This window comes from Diadema antillarum, unplaced genomic scaffold (genome assembly GCF_040938485.1).
Source record: "Diadema antillarum isolate AM-2024a unplaced genomic scaffold, OU_Dant_1.0 seq00000260_RagTag, whole genome shotgun sequence".
NCBI classification, from domain to species: Eukaryota; Metazoa; Echinodermata; class Echinoidea; order Diadematoida; family Diadematidae; genus Diadema; species Diadema antillarum.
The window spans coordinates 24,560-38,508 of record NW_027271298.1 but is presented as its reverse complement, the minus strand read 5'-3'; the positions used below and the strand labels follow the sequence as shown (position 1 = coordinate 38,508).

The 13,949-nt window shown below is 37.7% G+C and overlaps 1 protein-coding gene across 1 annotated transcript in view; it reads right to left on the bottom strand.

Moving 5' to 3' along the window:
* Positions 1 to 1,375: 1,375 nt before the first annotated feature.
* Positions 1,376 to 13,949, bottom strand: part of LOC139729729 (puromycin-sensitive aminopeptidase-like) — a 34,774-nt gene continuing 22,200 nt past the window's right edge. The window contains exons 6-7 of the mRNA XM_071640666.1: positions 5,110 to 5,262; positions 1,376 to 1,564 (exon numbers count right to left, since the gene is read on the bottom strand). Coding sequence (XP_071496767.1) covers positions 1,376 to 1,564; positions 5,110 to 5,262 — 342 coding nt within the window. The remainder of the gene's footprint in view (positions 1,565 to 5,109; positions 5,263 to 13,949) is intronic.

Below are 13,949 nucleotides of genomic sequence, written 5' to 3'. Positions count from 1 at the left end.
GTTGTAGACCCCAATTTGGGATGTTGCAGAGGTACAACTATGAGTTCAGCCACTCTATTCCAATCTATTAGATACAAGTCACATCCACATTGAGCACTGTTCCTGCATAGCCACTTGACCTGCAGCCTGGAAATTGATAGAAAAAGCTCAATGCATTTTTTATGCATGTCTGACGGTTACTTGTTAATTCACAGTACACTTGTTCATTGCGTACAGTGCACTCCCGTTACAACAAATTCGGTTGTAACGAAGTAAAACTTCTGGTCCCAAATTTATCGCTATGAAAGTCTATGGTACAAAATTTGCTTATATCGAACACAGTCACAGTGAAATTTTCGTTATAACGAAGTCTTTTCCGAGCGCCACTGACAAAAAAACCAAAAGAAATGTGCTCCATTATAATGAACTGAGGATCACTTTAAAAAATATGTAGCGGAACAAGCATTTTTAGCGTCTCTGCATGGGCGAACGCGTCACATCCACATCACTGTGTGTTCGCTTGGTGTGTCACGCACAGTTTCCGAGGGGATCTTACGTTATTGTAGTACAATAGTCTGAAATTGAATAACTATTTGTTTCATTGTTCACATAGCTTTCCAGTGTATGACGAGTATTCAACAAACAGATTATCATATAAACTTAGCTTCCTTGTTTTTGTTTTTATATTGTATTTGTTCGGTTATAACAAAATTTTGTTATAACGAAAGAAAACTGCTGGTTCCGAGCATTTCGTTATTACAGGAGTGCACTGTACTTAAATATAAGCATGTATACACGCACACATCAGTAAATCTGGACAGCATGGGTAGCATAGGAGTGAATGGGTACGGTATCGTGAAGTTAGTTTGTGTACTGTAAAAGTGGAAATTCTTGCGCATTTTGCGCAACCAGAAATTAGCGTGAAAATAAAAGCATGCAAATATTTTTGCTTGCCATATGTTCCTGTGCGTGATGTCTCGATTCCGCGGAATTAAAAACATGAAAAACTCTTCTTACCCAGTGAAGAGTGAAAAATTAGTCGCGTGAAAATATCCACTTTTACAGTATTTAAGTTTATGTTTGTTTAATGCTGATGCTGGTTAAAGAGCAGGAGAACATCAGAAAATGAAGCTTTGTTGTATCTAATCTGATGGCATATATCCTTCTTTGTTTTCAAATCATAGAAGATGTCCCAAAATGAACAGAGCTTGTTCCAACTCAGATTACTATGACAGGGACATCATTCCATATTCATATCAACATGCATAGAACGATGGGACCGATGATATCACCTTGTTTAAAGTGGTACCTTCTTATACCCGTGATTGTAATAATGGGGTTTCCCCCCGTGCATGTCTGATGTGATTGCCACTGGCAGTTAAGTAACAAGCCATATTTACAGCTGAATCTTTTCCTTTAGCCATTGACTGATGCTCTCTCCATCTCTTGCCAACCATTTGGCCTTGAGCCGGATGTTTTCCAGCGATTGCTGTACGGTCCTCTCAGCAGCTGGGGCGGGGTGGTTCTTGAAAAACTCCTCCACTTCAACTGCCCGTGCCTCAGTCGCAAACCCCTCTGTACATGACTGGAGAAAGAGAGAGGGAGGAAGGATAATAGATTGCAGATTGATAAAGGGAATTTTGATAGTAAACTGAAATTGTAGCATTTTCACATGACCTTTGACCTGGTCAAGATAAACTTGAAACAAGTTCAAACATAGCCGAAACTGGAAATGTTGCTATGGTAGCTAGGTATTTCACCTGAGTTTTGACTGTTGACGTTTAATAATAGTAATAGTGGCTACTTATATAGTGCACAGGTTAATCTTTTGGTGCTCAGGGCGCTTCAAGATTGATATATAAGATATTGTATATACCTCAGGACCCTGAATTTTCGAGAGATCATTGTCTAGCAGTGCATGCATACCAATATACTAAGTTTGATGAAGTTACCACAAGCAATTTCTGAGATATGGTGGAAAAGTGACATTTCAGCATTTTCACTTGACCTTTGACCTCTGGACTCTTTACTCCCTGGCCAAAACTTTTTCTAGATAATCTCTACTTGGTAATACATGCATACACTAGGTTTCATAAAAATATGTACCTGCAGGCACTGCAGAGATATGGAGGAAACTAGAAATGTCGCTACGGCGACTGGTGTATGCTTCCGCCATAATGCATGGTTCTCCTAATAGGTCTGTAGTACAATGTCTTGACAATGTGTGATGACAGTTTCACACAATTGGCAAAATATTAAAATGACAGGTTTGCCACAAATGTGCTGAATGTTTAATTTCCTAGAACTAGGTTCAATTGGATGAATGATTAAAACGTCAGAGTGCAGGTATTTGGGGGAACTGATGATTTTTACTTGACTTTTGACCCTTTTATAAGTTTATGCATTGAGTTATTTTCAAGGTATTGTGAAAAAGTACAATTTCAGTATCAAATGGTAAAATAGTATTATCTAAACCTGGCCTTTGACCTTTGACCTCACAGTTCCAAAGAGAATCACTGTTAGGTAGAACATGCATAAATATCTAAGTTTCATGATAATACCTTGAGTTACTTTTGAGATATGGAGGAAGAAGTGCAATTTAGCACTTTCACTTGGCATTTGACCTTTTGACCTTCGACCTTTTGGCAAGAAACTTCCCACAGAATATATATTGGGTTATACATGCATACATCAAGTTTTTAAAAAAAAATCCTTCAGGCATTGCATAAATATGTGACCCTGCACCTCAAAACAAACAAAAAGTCGCCAGACATGAATTTTTAGCTAAGACCATATTCTGAAAGAACAGACTTTAAGCTTTAAAATGATGTATAACTCAAATCAAATGGACTCTCCTAACCTATCTAAATATTGGAAAGAAAGCACAAACTCAGGAAAAGTGTGAACTGAGAAAAGAGCTCTGAAGTACAGTGTCTATTCAAGCGCTTAATCTTTACAAAACCACCAGAGTAACAACAATGAAGAGATTATCAAATTAATCTGAAATTAAGCATGCCTCATTAACACATTCTGTCCATAATTGATACCAACTTTCAAAGCAGTAGCACTATCCTTTCAAAAGTTATTAGAGTTGAAAGTGAAGAGTGTGGACAAGGTTTTTCAGAAATGAAAAAGGGATTCTAAAGACACACCTAATCACAATATTTCACCAAAAATGTTCGAGATAAACTGCTAAAAAAACACACTTTCCTGCCCGTTTTATGATACCAAATTTTAGCATAACGTAAAAGAAGACCCGCTCTTTCAGAAAATATGAAAAAGTCAAGTTTGGCTAGGTTGACCAATTTCACTTATTTTCAGTCCTCACGCAAAATCTCTGTGTGCGACTTTATGTTCGTTTTGAGGTGCACGCTCACATATAAGGAGGTAGTGATATTTTGAGGAGTTGACCTTGACCTTTGACCCCTGACCTTTGACCCATGACCCCCAACTTCCCTAGATAATCACTGCCCATCGGTACATGCATACATACTAAGTTCCATGAAGATACCTTCAACCATTTGCAAGATATGGAGAAAAACATGAAATTTCAACCTTTTTTTCACAAAATAACCTGTGACCTTTGACCTTTGACCCCGTGACCCTAAAATCCAAACAAAGTATTATCCCCCCAGGATATAACCTCATACCAAGTTTGATGCAAAACCACCTCACGGTTCTTGAGATATCGACAAAAACAAAACGGGACGGACGTACGGACGTACGTACGGACAGACATACGGACAGACGGACGGACGGACGGACGACCCGAAAACATAATGCCTCCGGCCACTTCGTTGGCGGAGGCATAAAAAAATGAAATTTTATGAATATGACCCTTGACCCACAGTTTCAAATGTTCACAGAATCAATTATGAACTGACGTACACACAGAAGGAAGGATGGAAGGATGGACGGACCAATCAACCACCCCAAAACATGCCTCCAGTGACACTTCACAGCGAAGGCATTATAAAAAAAGAGACTCTCCACACATCCAGGAACAGTCGTAGAAAAGCAATTCAAGAGACTAGACATGAAAACAACTCACAGGGCAAAAGAAAATATTTATGTTATCTTCCTCTTAAAGACAATTCAAATTGAATTTCCAAGTGAAAACTAGCATGCAATTTAACTACAATGTACATGTACTCAAGCCCTCTTGAAACCCATGCTTTACTGGACTGGCCTGTTTGCACTTTTCATTATGCCAAGGACTCAATGCATGAAGTGGGTGGAAGTGGACAATTGGGTAACAAGTGGGCATTGTACTTCTAATACCGCTAAGCAGTTTCATATGAAAGTGTGACCAAGTTCTTAGTGACATCACATGTTCTTTACTTTCATTTTCTTCTTTGTTAAAAGAATAATCTACCAAAACAGGAAAAATATTCTCATAAAACAGCAATATGTCATGAGGTCCAAGGTCAACAAACAAGAGACATAGAGGAAACCACCACATCACTGTTCATGCATTTACACATCTATTTATTTGTGTACAAATGTACTTTAAAATAATTTTCTTGATGTTACCTGTTCCTGGCAAGGCTGCAATATTTGACATTATCATCTATATAGGACGTATTTGCCAGCACACTAAAAACGTGCATTCTTGTCCGCTCAAGTTTCACCACGCAATATGAGTGTATTGAACGAAATGCATACTACACCAATGTATTGATTCCCCATAGACTACTTACTGTTAATGGCAATGCAACAATTCGCCATATTTTGTCTCGTCTCCTGTGAAAGTGTTTGCCGAGTGCGTGATTGCTTGCAACTGTACTAGCGCGTGAACTCTAATTGTTAAAGTGTGCACACATCTTGCAACATATGCCAAATACAATGTGAGTCGCTCCCCTTTCAGTGCAGACTCAACTTCAAAGTCTAGTTGAAGTATGTATGTATGGTACTTTTTTATAACTTCTCTAGATAATGATTATAGATGATAATGATTTCATTATCATACAGCGCTACTGTATATTGGCACTCGTTGAAACCAATATTCATAGAATATTACCCAATATCCCACTCATACACACTGTAGTCATCCAGCATAATATAATATTTTCTGACCATTCTGCATGGGGAAAAAAAGCGCTACATTAGCAGGGGCTAGTTTGCTCTCACCTGGACCAGACGGGAGAGGAGAAATCCACCTGAATACCGCTCATGAAGCTCACTCCATTTCTCCTGAAGGAATTCCCAGGCCTGCTCCCTGCCTTGCTTCGTTCCCGTCACACCGCTGATAACAAATACGGTGTCTTGCGAGCGAACATGCTCCTGCAAAAATGGAAAAGGGATATAAATTCAGAGAAAGGTAACTAGGGAATTCTTTATTGCAATGGGCAACCCACCAAAAAGCGTTACCCTTCTCATACAATATAGCACTGCAAACATGCATATTTTTTGCGAAAGTAATTTTTCATGCACTGTTGAGTAAGATGAATTTTGAGTGTTTTGATTCGGTGGAATCAAGACATTACAAAGTGGTAAAGAGAAAATTGAATATGTCATGTTCTGGTCGTGTACAGGGCATAAAAATTAAAAATTACCTCTTTAAGCTCACGTTACAGAGCTCTGAAAAATAAGTCTTCGCTGGAATACAATGACCTTTATCCTCTTATATCATTTAATTCACAATAGGTTAAATACTCTTCATCATCAAAATAAATTAAAGAATAAATCAATAAATAAATAAATGTGTTTTTTTTTTTTCAATACCCCTGGATATTACTAGCTGATGTCATGGATTAAAACAGATTATTTCAAATTTGATCTTGACTACCTTGGGAGTCAACCTTTAACACTCTTTGCTCGAAGGATATTGTTCTCTATTTCTGTCCATTATTGGTAAGGGTGGGATTTCACGGAGCACGTGAACGATTTGTGAAGGACGCAAATGGCAAAATCCAGCATTTGTATCTTAGTCTGCAAAAAAATCGCCAAACGAACGTGAGGGTTTGGAAGCGTCGTGAATTGTTCGCGAATGTCGTTTTTACTTCGGTGAAAATTTTTAAAAAGTTTGAAATTTTTTGTGAACCTTTTCCGCACACTTGGTCGTGATTTGCTCATGAATTGTTCTCGAAAGTGTCTTTAAAGCCTCGTCAAATGCGCAGGACCTTCGCAAGACACGCAGATGTTCGCAAAATGTTCGTGAAACCCCAAACAGACTCCGAAACTTTGGAGAATGTCTCGCGTATGTTACGCGAAATCTGCTAAGTTTTTTCCAATCATTTTACGACGCAATCGCAAACTGTTCGCGTACCTTTTGAGACATTCTCGCGAACGTTTAGTGCACGTTTGGGGGATATATGACCTATACGTTTTCTACAAATAAAAATCATAGCATACATCTAAACATCAAACAATGAATCCGCACCCCCCTCGACGTTTCGCGCTATAATTCTGTAACGCGAGAAGGCCTCGTCGCGAGGCTTCATGACTTTGTTTGTTCAAGTCTTGCGCAACTTTTGAGACCAAATTTGCGACGTCCGCGCATATTTCTGCAAAGCCACGCCCATTTTTTGTAACGGAATGTCGCCCCAAAACGGGCACAATTTTGTGATTTTGTGTACATTTCCTATGGAAAACAGTGCTCTGTCATGAAAGTCATAAAAACCTGATTATTTTTACAATTAATCACATTCATTGATTAGTTTTGTGCTAATTATGGTAGAAAAGTGGTCAGTGACAATTTCCAATGAAAAAACAAAGAAAAACAAAAGCTGAAAAACAAAGAAATATGTAAGAAATTCTGAAAAACAATAAAACACATAAGAACTGAAACAAATTTTGGAAGTTTTTGTGATGTACAATTGTTGAATATGCTAAAACAGATTAAGAGATCAAAAATAAGACTCTCAATGCTTCTAATTAGGCTAAAATATGATCTTGAGCTTAATTTGCATAATTAATTAATTAAAATTAGAAATTGATTGTTTCAAAAAATCTTATGACACAATCTTGTAGATTATGACGCGGGTCTCACGCATGCATTGCACCACCGATGGTCGAGATCTGGGGGGGGGGGGGGGGGAAATCCTACATTCTCTAGATAATCACTTCCAGTCAGTACATGTATATACTATGTTCCATGAAGATACCTTGAACAATTTTCCAAGGTACGGAGAAAAAAAAGAAGTTTTAATATTTTTACTTGACCTTTTGACCTTTGACCTCACGACCCAAACTTTCACCAGAGAATCTTAATTGGGTAATGCATGTATACACTAAGTTTCAAGAAAATATCTTCAGGCATTCAATAGATATGGTGGAAATAGTGAAATTTTATGTATTTGACCCTGACCTTTTGACCTTTGACCTCATGACCCAAACTTTCCCAGAGAATCTTAATTGGGTAATACATGTATACACTAAGTTTGAAGAAAATATCTTCAGGCATTCAATAGATATGGTGGAAATAGTGAAATTTTATGTATTTGACCCTGACCTTTTGACCTTTGACCTCATGACCCAAACTATCACCAGAGAATCTTAATTGGGTAATACATGTATACACTAAGTTTCAAGAAAATATCTTCAGGCATTCAATAGATATGGTGGAAATAGTGAAATTGTATGTATTTGACCTTGACCTTTTGACCTTTGACCTTCAGCATGTGCACCCAAAAGTTGATAGGCACAACTTCACCCCCTAATACACATACATGCCAAGTTTCATTAGGATACCTCAACAGGTTTTGATAGTTACCTTGTCCACAAAATTCATTACGGACGGAAGGACGGACGGACGGACGGACGGACGGACGGACGGATGCTACGACGGACAGACGGACGGAAGGACGGACGGACGGACAACCCGAAAACATAATGCCTCCAGCACCACTTCGTGGCGGAGGCATAAAAAGTCATAGGGTTACACGGTTCAGCCAACTTTTGAAGGAATTTTCCCCCCTCAAAATCATGATCTGGTCCTTTAAACCTAAGTCAGGTAAAAACAAAATTCATTCTGTCTTTTTTTTTTTCCTTTTTTTTTTTAATCACGAAAACAAGATTTATCGCATAGATGGATGAACAGATGGAGGAATGGACAACCATGTCACAGCCACCACAGAAACCAGCTCAGGAATGAAACAAGTATTATCAGTGAGATTAAAAACAATGTGGTTTGGGAGGGAATGTACAGGGTAAATCATCGAAGCTTTTCCACACAGTCAAGTAATATCAAACATGCTTTTCTTGATTATTCCTATTCTTTTTTCTTTTTGTCAGTAGGCTTCTAATTTACTGGTCCATTACATCTATTGATATAATGTTTACCTCTCCTCTTTTTTTTTCTTTGTTCTCAATTTCTGGACCATTACTTCCATTGATCAGATGTTTACCCTTACTGCTCTTTTTTTATTATTACTATCATCATTTTTCAATTTACCAGGCCATTAGATCCATCAAAACAATGCTCTGAATCAACAAAAATAACGCACTCTGTGCCTGAAACTATATCACAAAAATGAAATGTTTGGACATCACTATTAAAAGTACACAAGTGCACAAAATCCATCTGTTTGCATGAAGTGTTTTCATATTGAAGTTTACACAAGGATAACTATTTTCATCAGTCCAAGAAGCATTCAAGTGCAATTTTCATTCATCAGCACATGATTGGAAAAATCACCCATAAGGAATGAGCTCTCGTCTTTCATGCCATACAGCTAACTCTAAGATTGTCTTCTTCTATTATCATTCAAATCAAAGCCCCCTTTTTTTTTCAAAACTAAATTAGAGTGGTATTCAAAGTGCCCAGATTGTGTGCTGATGTAGATGATAATCTCTCTTTTCTTTGTCCCTACTGCTATTCTTTATCCATCACTCCTTCATTCTCACCATATTTTGATTACATTGGGCTAGTTTTTGGTGTGGTTTTTTCTTTTGTGTGTGTGTGGGGGGGGGAGGGTGAAGAATAGAGAACATTAGAAATTACCAATCAGGCTATTCCTTGAAAAATTATTCAAATTAAATGAAAAAAAATTAAATAATTGATTGACAAGTTTCCATATCATTTTCATTTTGTACAGATATTAAGCGAGATAAACAGAACAGTTGTGCAAATCTTAATCTTTACAAATGACTTTCATGTAAATGTCTTTCATCATCTTTTGTTCAATCTTGTTAAATTTTCTCATCTTTCCTACCCATTGTGCAATTCTCTTGTTACCTTTCTTCTCCTCTTACATCTTTCATCCCCTGCTATCCTCTCTATGTCATTCATTGTGTTTCTTTGGGTTCTCCTACCACCATCTCTTCCATGTTTTTTATATTTTTAGTTTAACCCTTCTCTTATTGCATTATATTACATACATCTACCAGTTTACATATTTATCATAGGGCTTTATCCTGTGATATGGACACATTTTTATGTGTCCCCTTGAGGACACCATACAGCTTTTTGACGGCTAATATCAACCCACCGAGCTGCATCTTCCCTGCAAGTGCAACTGACTGTACAGTGAATCAGCGTAGAGCCTTATCCCACTGCACAACAATCTTGGCACACTGCCATGTACATCTAGCACTTTTGTCGTAACCATGAAAGGTCACAGGGCAAGACAGGGGGCAAGACAGAGGGCAAGCGCCGGAAGCTGCCAATTTTCAGAGCATGGGAGTCAGCGTAAACGTACATAATGAAGACCCCAGCTGTAGCATGGGGTTTTATTGAGCGGGGAAAATGTGGGCTCAGTTTGGGTGTGTCGTTTGAGAATCCCCATTACTGTAAATGTGGATATTTTTCGCAAAACCAATTTTTCGCGCTTAGCCAGGTAAGAAGAGTTTCGCGTGTTTTTAATTCTGCGGAATCAAGACATCAGCTACTGGAACATATGGCAAGCAAAAATATTCGCTTGTTTTTATTTTCGCGCCAGCTTCTGGTTGCGTGAAATGCGCGAAAATGTCCACTCTTACAGTATGCATTGTGTTCAACTTCACTGATCTTTAGATAACTGCGCAGCCAGCAAGACTCAGAGAATCTTGATTCGCATGGCTGATGGGTGCTACATTCATGGTTTTGAATGTTCTTCGGGAGGCAGGGCACGAAGACTGATTCAATTCTAGATATCTTCTATTCAACTACCTATGTTTTCCTATGCTACAGGGTCTAAATACTGATACTGATCTTGTGCACAGTAATACTGCCTCAACCAAACACTGACTATAATTGTGCCAGCCTATTCAAGCAATGAGCTACATTGTATGCACATTACAAAAGATACATCAATAATGGGAAAAAAGAACTATTTGATAATGAATGTATGATTCAGAAAAGCCCCAGAATGCCATCTCCACTTGTATACTATGAATTGTGAGGCAATCCTAAAATCTAACTTGAATAAAGGGTGGGGGGGGGGGTGATATTATGATTACAACTCGGCATGCTATTGAAAAAAAACATCAATAGCTACATGCACCAAGCAACCATTGTACACTGCCTTTACACTTCCAACCCCTTTGGCCCTCCTATATTCCAAAATACAAAAATCCGAGTACAGTACAGTATACTGTATAGCGATATCAAACCCCATTGAAACTGAAACCCCCAGGGTTAACTTATGCAGGTATGCAGGCAACTACTCAACAAAAGGGAGTTTTGTCTTATTTGATCATGAAACAGAACCCAATATCCTAGGTGTCTACAATACATACTATACCCCAAACAGCTTATTGTTTTACATTAATGGAGTTCAGAAATGCTGTACTCAAGCAAAGCAGAAAAAAAAGTTAAACTTGTTTTCTTGGAATAATAATTCAGTAAAAGATTAATGATAACAAAGAAAAAGGCATACCTGGTATTATGAGATATCATGTGGTACAACTATAGGCTGATATGTACAAGTACACAACAGTTGCTCAGTACACCTCAAAACAAAATGATGCACTGGCCATTCTCCTCCTAAATGAAATATTGACTACAAACTTGGCTGTCAAAAGTTATAATATAATGTCTTGACAAATGGGGGAATACACCAAAATTGTGATATTTTTGTTTCTGGTCAACTTTCTGGTCTAAACTTTGAACACATGCACAGGCTATAAAGTGCAGTAGGTTTCCATTTTGATTGGTAAGATTTAGAAAACAAACAATGTAATTGATTTAATGCAATGTATGATATGTGTACATTAATATATGAGACCCCAAAACATGTGCAAGACCAGCAGACACTAACTGTGCAAGATTGCTCCAACCTAAAAATAGTCCTGAAGCTGATCAATACCCCTGCTTTGCATAGTAATTAGCATTTGAGATTAAACAATCACAAGATGATAAATTACAGGCATATCACCTTTAAATCAGATGCAGGTTGCAGCTTTCTCACAGTGTGTTTCTATGCAAAGATCAAATGTCTAGATGTGTTTGAAGTACTACATTAGTATGGTACTTGTAGCTAATAATTAACATGTACATTGAAAGTACGCACGTAAATTCATATCTCTGCAAGAAGATTATGAGGGAATATCTGCTCACAATTTTTGCAACATGGTCATCTACTATACCACAAACTCTTAAGAACAACCCGTTAAAATAAATGCACATGAACCATACCAGCATATCTGCTTTAAAGGGACAGCAGAGCCTAGAAACAAACTGACTGAAAGGTGGCCAGATGTGGCTTGCAATGGAAATCTTTGTAACTTTTCGGCAATGTGCCCAACTGGGATGGTTCATCAGGATGCAGCAAACTCACCTAATTGCAAAAATTTTTGTCTTTTTTGCCAATTTTATGTGGAATGTAAAATGAATAGGATAAGGAAATTGTCTCTTAGATCTTAACCTATGACTGAAGGAAAGAAATTCTCCTTTTGAAAAGGACAGGGATTTACAAAAATAGCCCTATTGATGTGGAGTTCAAATCTCAAAGGGAAATTCAATTGCAGTTACAAGTTACACTGAACAGAAGGAGTGAAAAAAGTGACAGTCTTTCTAATCAGACTAACTTTGAACTGGCAGACTAGAATTCCTCTTTTAACTACATCTGGTCTGTTCAATGAAGAAGATCTGATAGCAGGATCTAATACCCGTCTCTAATAATCCTCATCTTTCCAACTGGGAAATCACACACACAAAAAAAAAAAACACACAAAAAAAAAAACAACAGTATTGTTTTACACTTTCCACAAAAAGATACATTTTTACCAGAATTAAGAGAATCACACCCTGAATGGTATCAATTTTATTTTTAAGTCTCATGACAAAGGGGGCAAAAAAAAAAATGGACATGAAGCTATCTTGCGATAATATTTGTCTGGTCACATTCTGTACGCACAAACTTTGGGCACATTTGGATAAATGGTTACTGAGTTATGAAACAGGGAAATTGTGTGTGTGTGTGTGTGTGTGTGTGTGTGTGTGTGTGTGTGTGTGTGTGTGTGTGTGTGTGTGTGTGTGTGCATGTGAGAGTAAGGCAGCGCTACAACCTTGAATAACAAGACGCCTTTAACATGAACGCTTTCAAACCATGACACCAAGTGTTTAACCCATTGAGGACGCGTTGATTTTGCTTCAACACACATTTTCCATAGACACTTGCCCGAATATACTACGGACTCATCCACCAGGGGATAAGGGCCTTCTTCACATTTAAGTGTACAGTTCGTCAGTTGAGAATGATAAGGGCGTTAAGTTGCCACAAAACCCATAGTGTAAAGACCATTTCATGCCCTTCGCATTCTCAACAGAAAAGTTGTATCTTTTAAAGGACAAGTCCACTTTCATGTACATGTGGATTGAGTGAATGCAGCAATATCAATAGAACACATCAGTGAAAGTTTGGGGAAAATTGGATAATCCTTTCCAAATTTATGAATTTTAAAAATATTTTAGAAGTAACTGCTGGATTGTGCCCCGCCTACCATATTTCGTTTGCCACTCCCGATTTCAACCAATTTTACCTGATTTCAACCAAATTCGGTGACTTTCCCTAAAATCTTATTGCGTAAATTTTGATGTATGATTAAGCTATGTCCGATATTGCTGGTTGGCATGGCAACCGTAAACTGACAACCATGTTTGTCAGATTTTGCATGATTTTCTGTTCCAATTTTAGTTTACAAATGATAATGGGTGAAATGGGGGTTTTCTCGGCTTTAATTTGCTGAAGGACGAAAAGGTGAAGTAATGACAGTGTATGGTGTGAATTACCCTGAAATGGCCTTCTTGTTATTTCCTTTACTCTGTACATGACATAAGCCTCAAATATGTCAAATTTTACCTACACATTCATTTTCTTTATATCATTCTATGCATGTGATATCACAAGCTGTAGTAGTTTTCTCATCCAGCAGTGACTTCACAGAAACTTCTTAAAAATTCATAACTTTTGAACGGATTGTCTGATTTCCAAAAAACTTTCTCTGATGTGTTCTTCTATTTTTGAATTGCTGCATTCACTCAATCCAATGTGTATTAAGGTGAACTTGTCTTTTAACCCATTGAGGACAAGTGTACTCGGCAGGTGTCTATGGGAAATGTGTGTTGTAGCATAATCAAACTGTCCTCAATGAGTTAAAACATCAACTTTAACCCTTACAAATGTACTGCCAGATGGTTTGGGATCATTTTCACATGATCAGCAAGGTCACATTCCATCTGGTCATACAATTTTACAGTGCCCCAGTCACAACAACCATTTCCCAGGAACAAAATAAAAGAAAATGGGTCCAATCACCCACGTTCATGGCTTTCAAAGTTACTTGAACCATCTGGCATCAGGAAGTGGCTACCTCCTTAAGAATTGGTTTCATGATTCAGGCGGTGATATTAGAGATGAAACCAAAACAATATATGATACTATAGCTATATTTACACATTCAAGGTTCCTCTTCATCAAAGATCTCGCTCATAATATGCATGTATAACGATTATTTACTATGGAAGTATGCAATATGTGTAGGAAAAAAGTTGACACTGACTAAAATGTACACTATGTGCATGTACAAAATATGTTTCTATTCTTTTC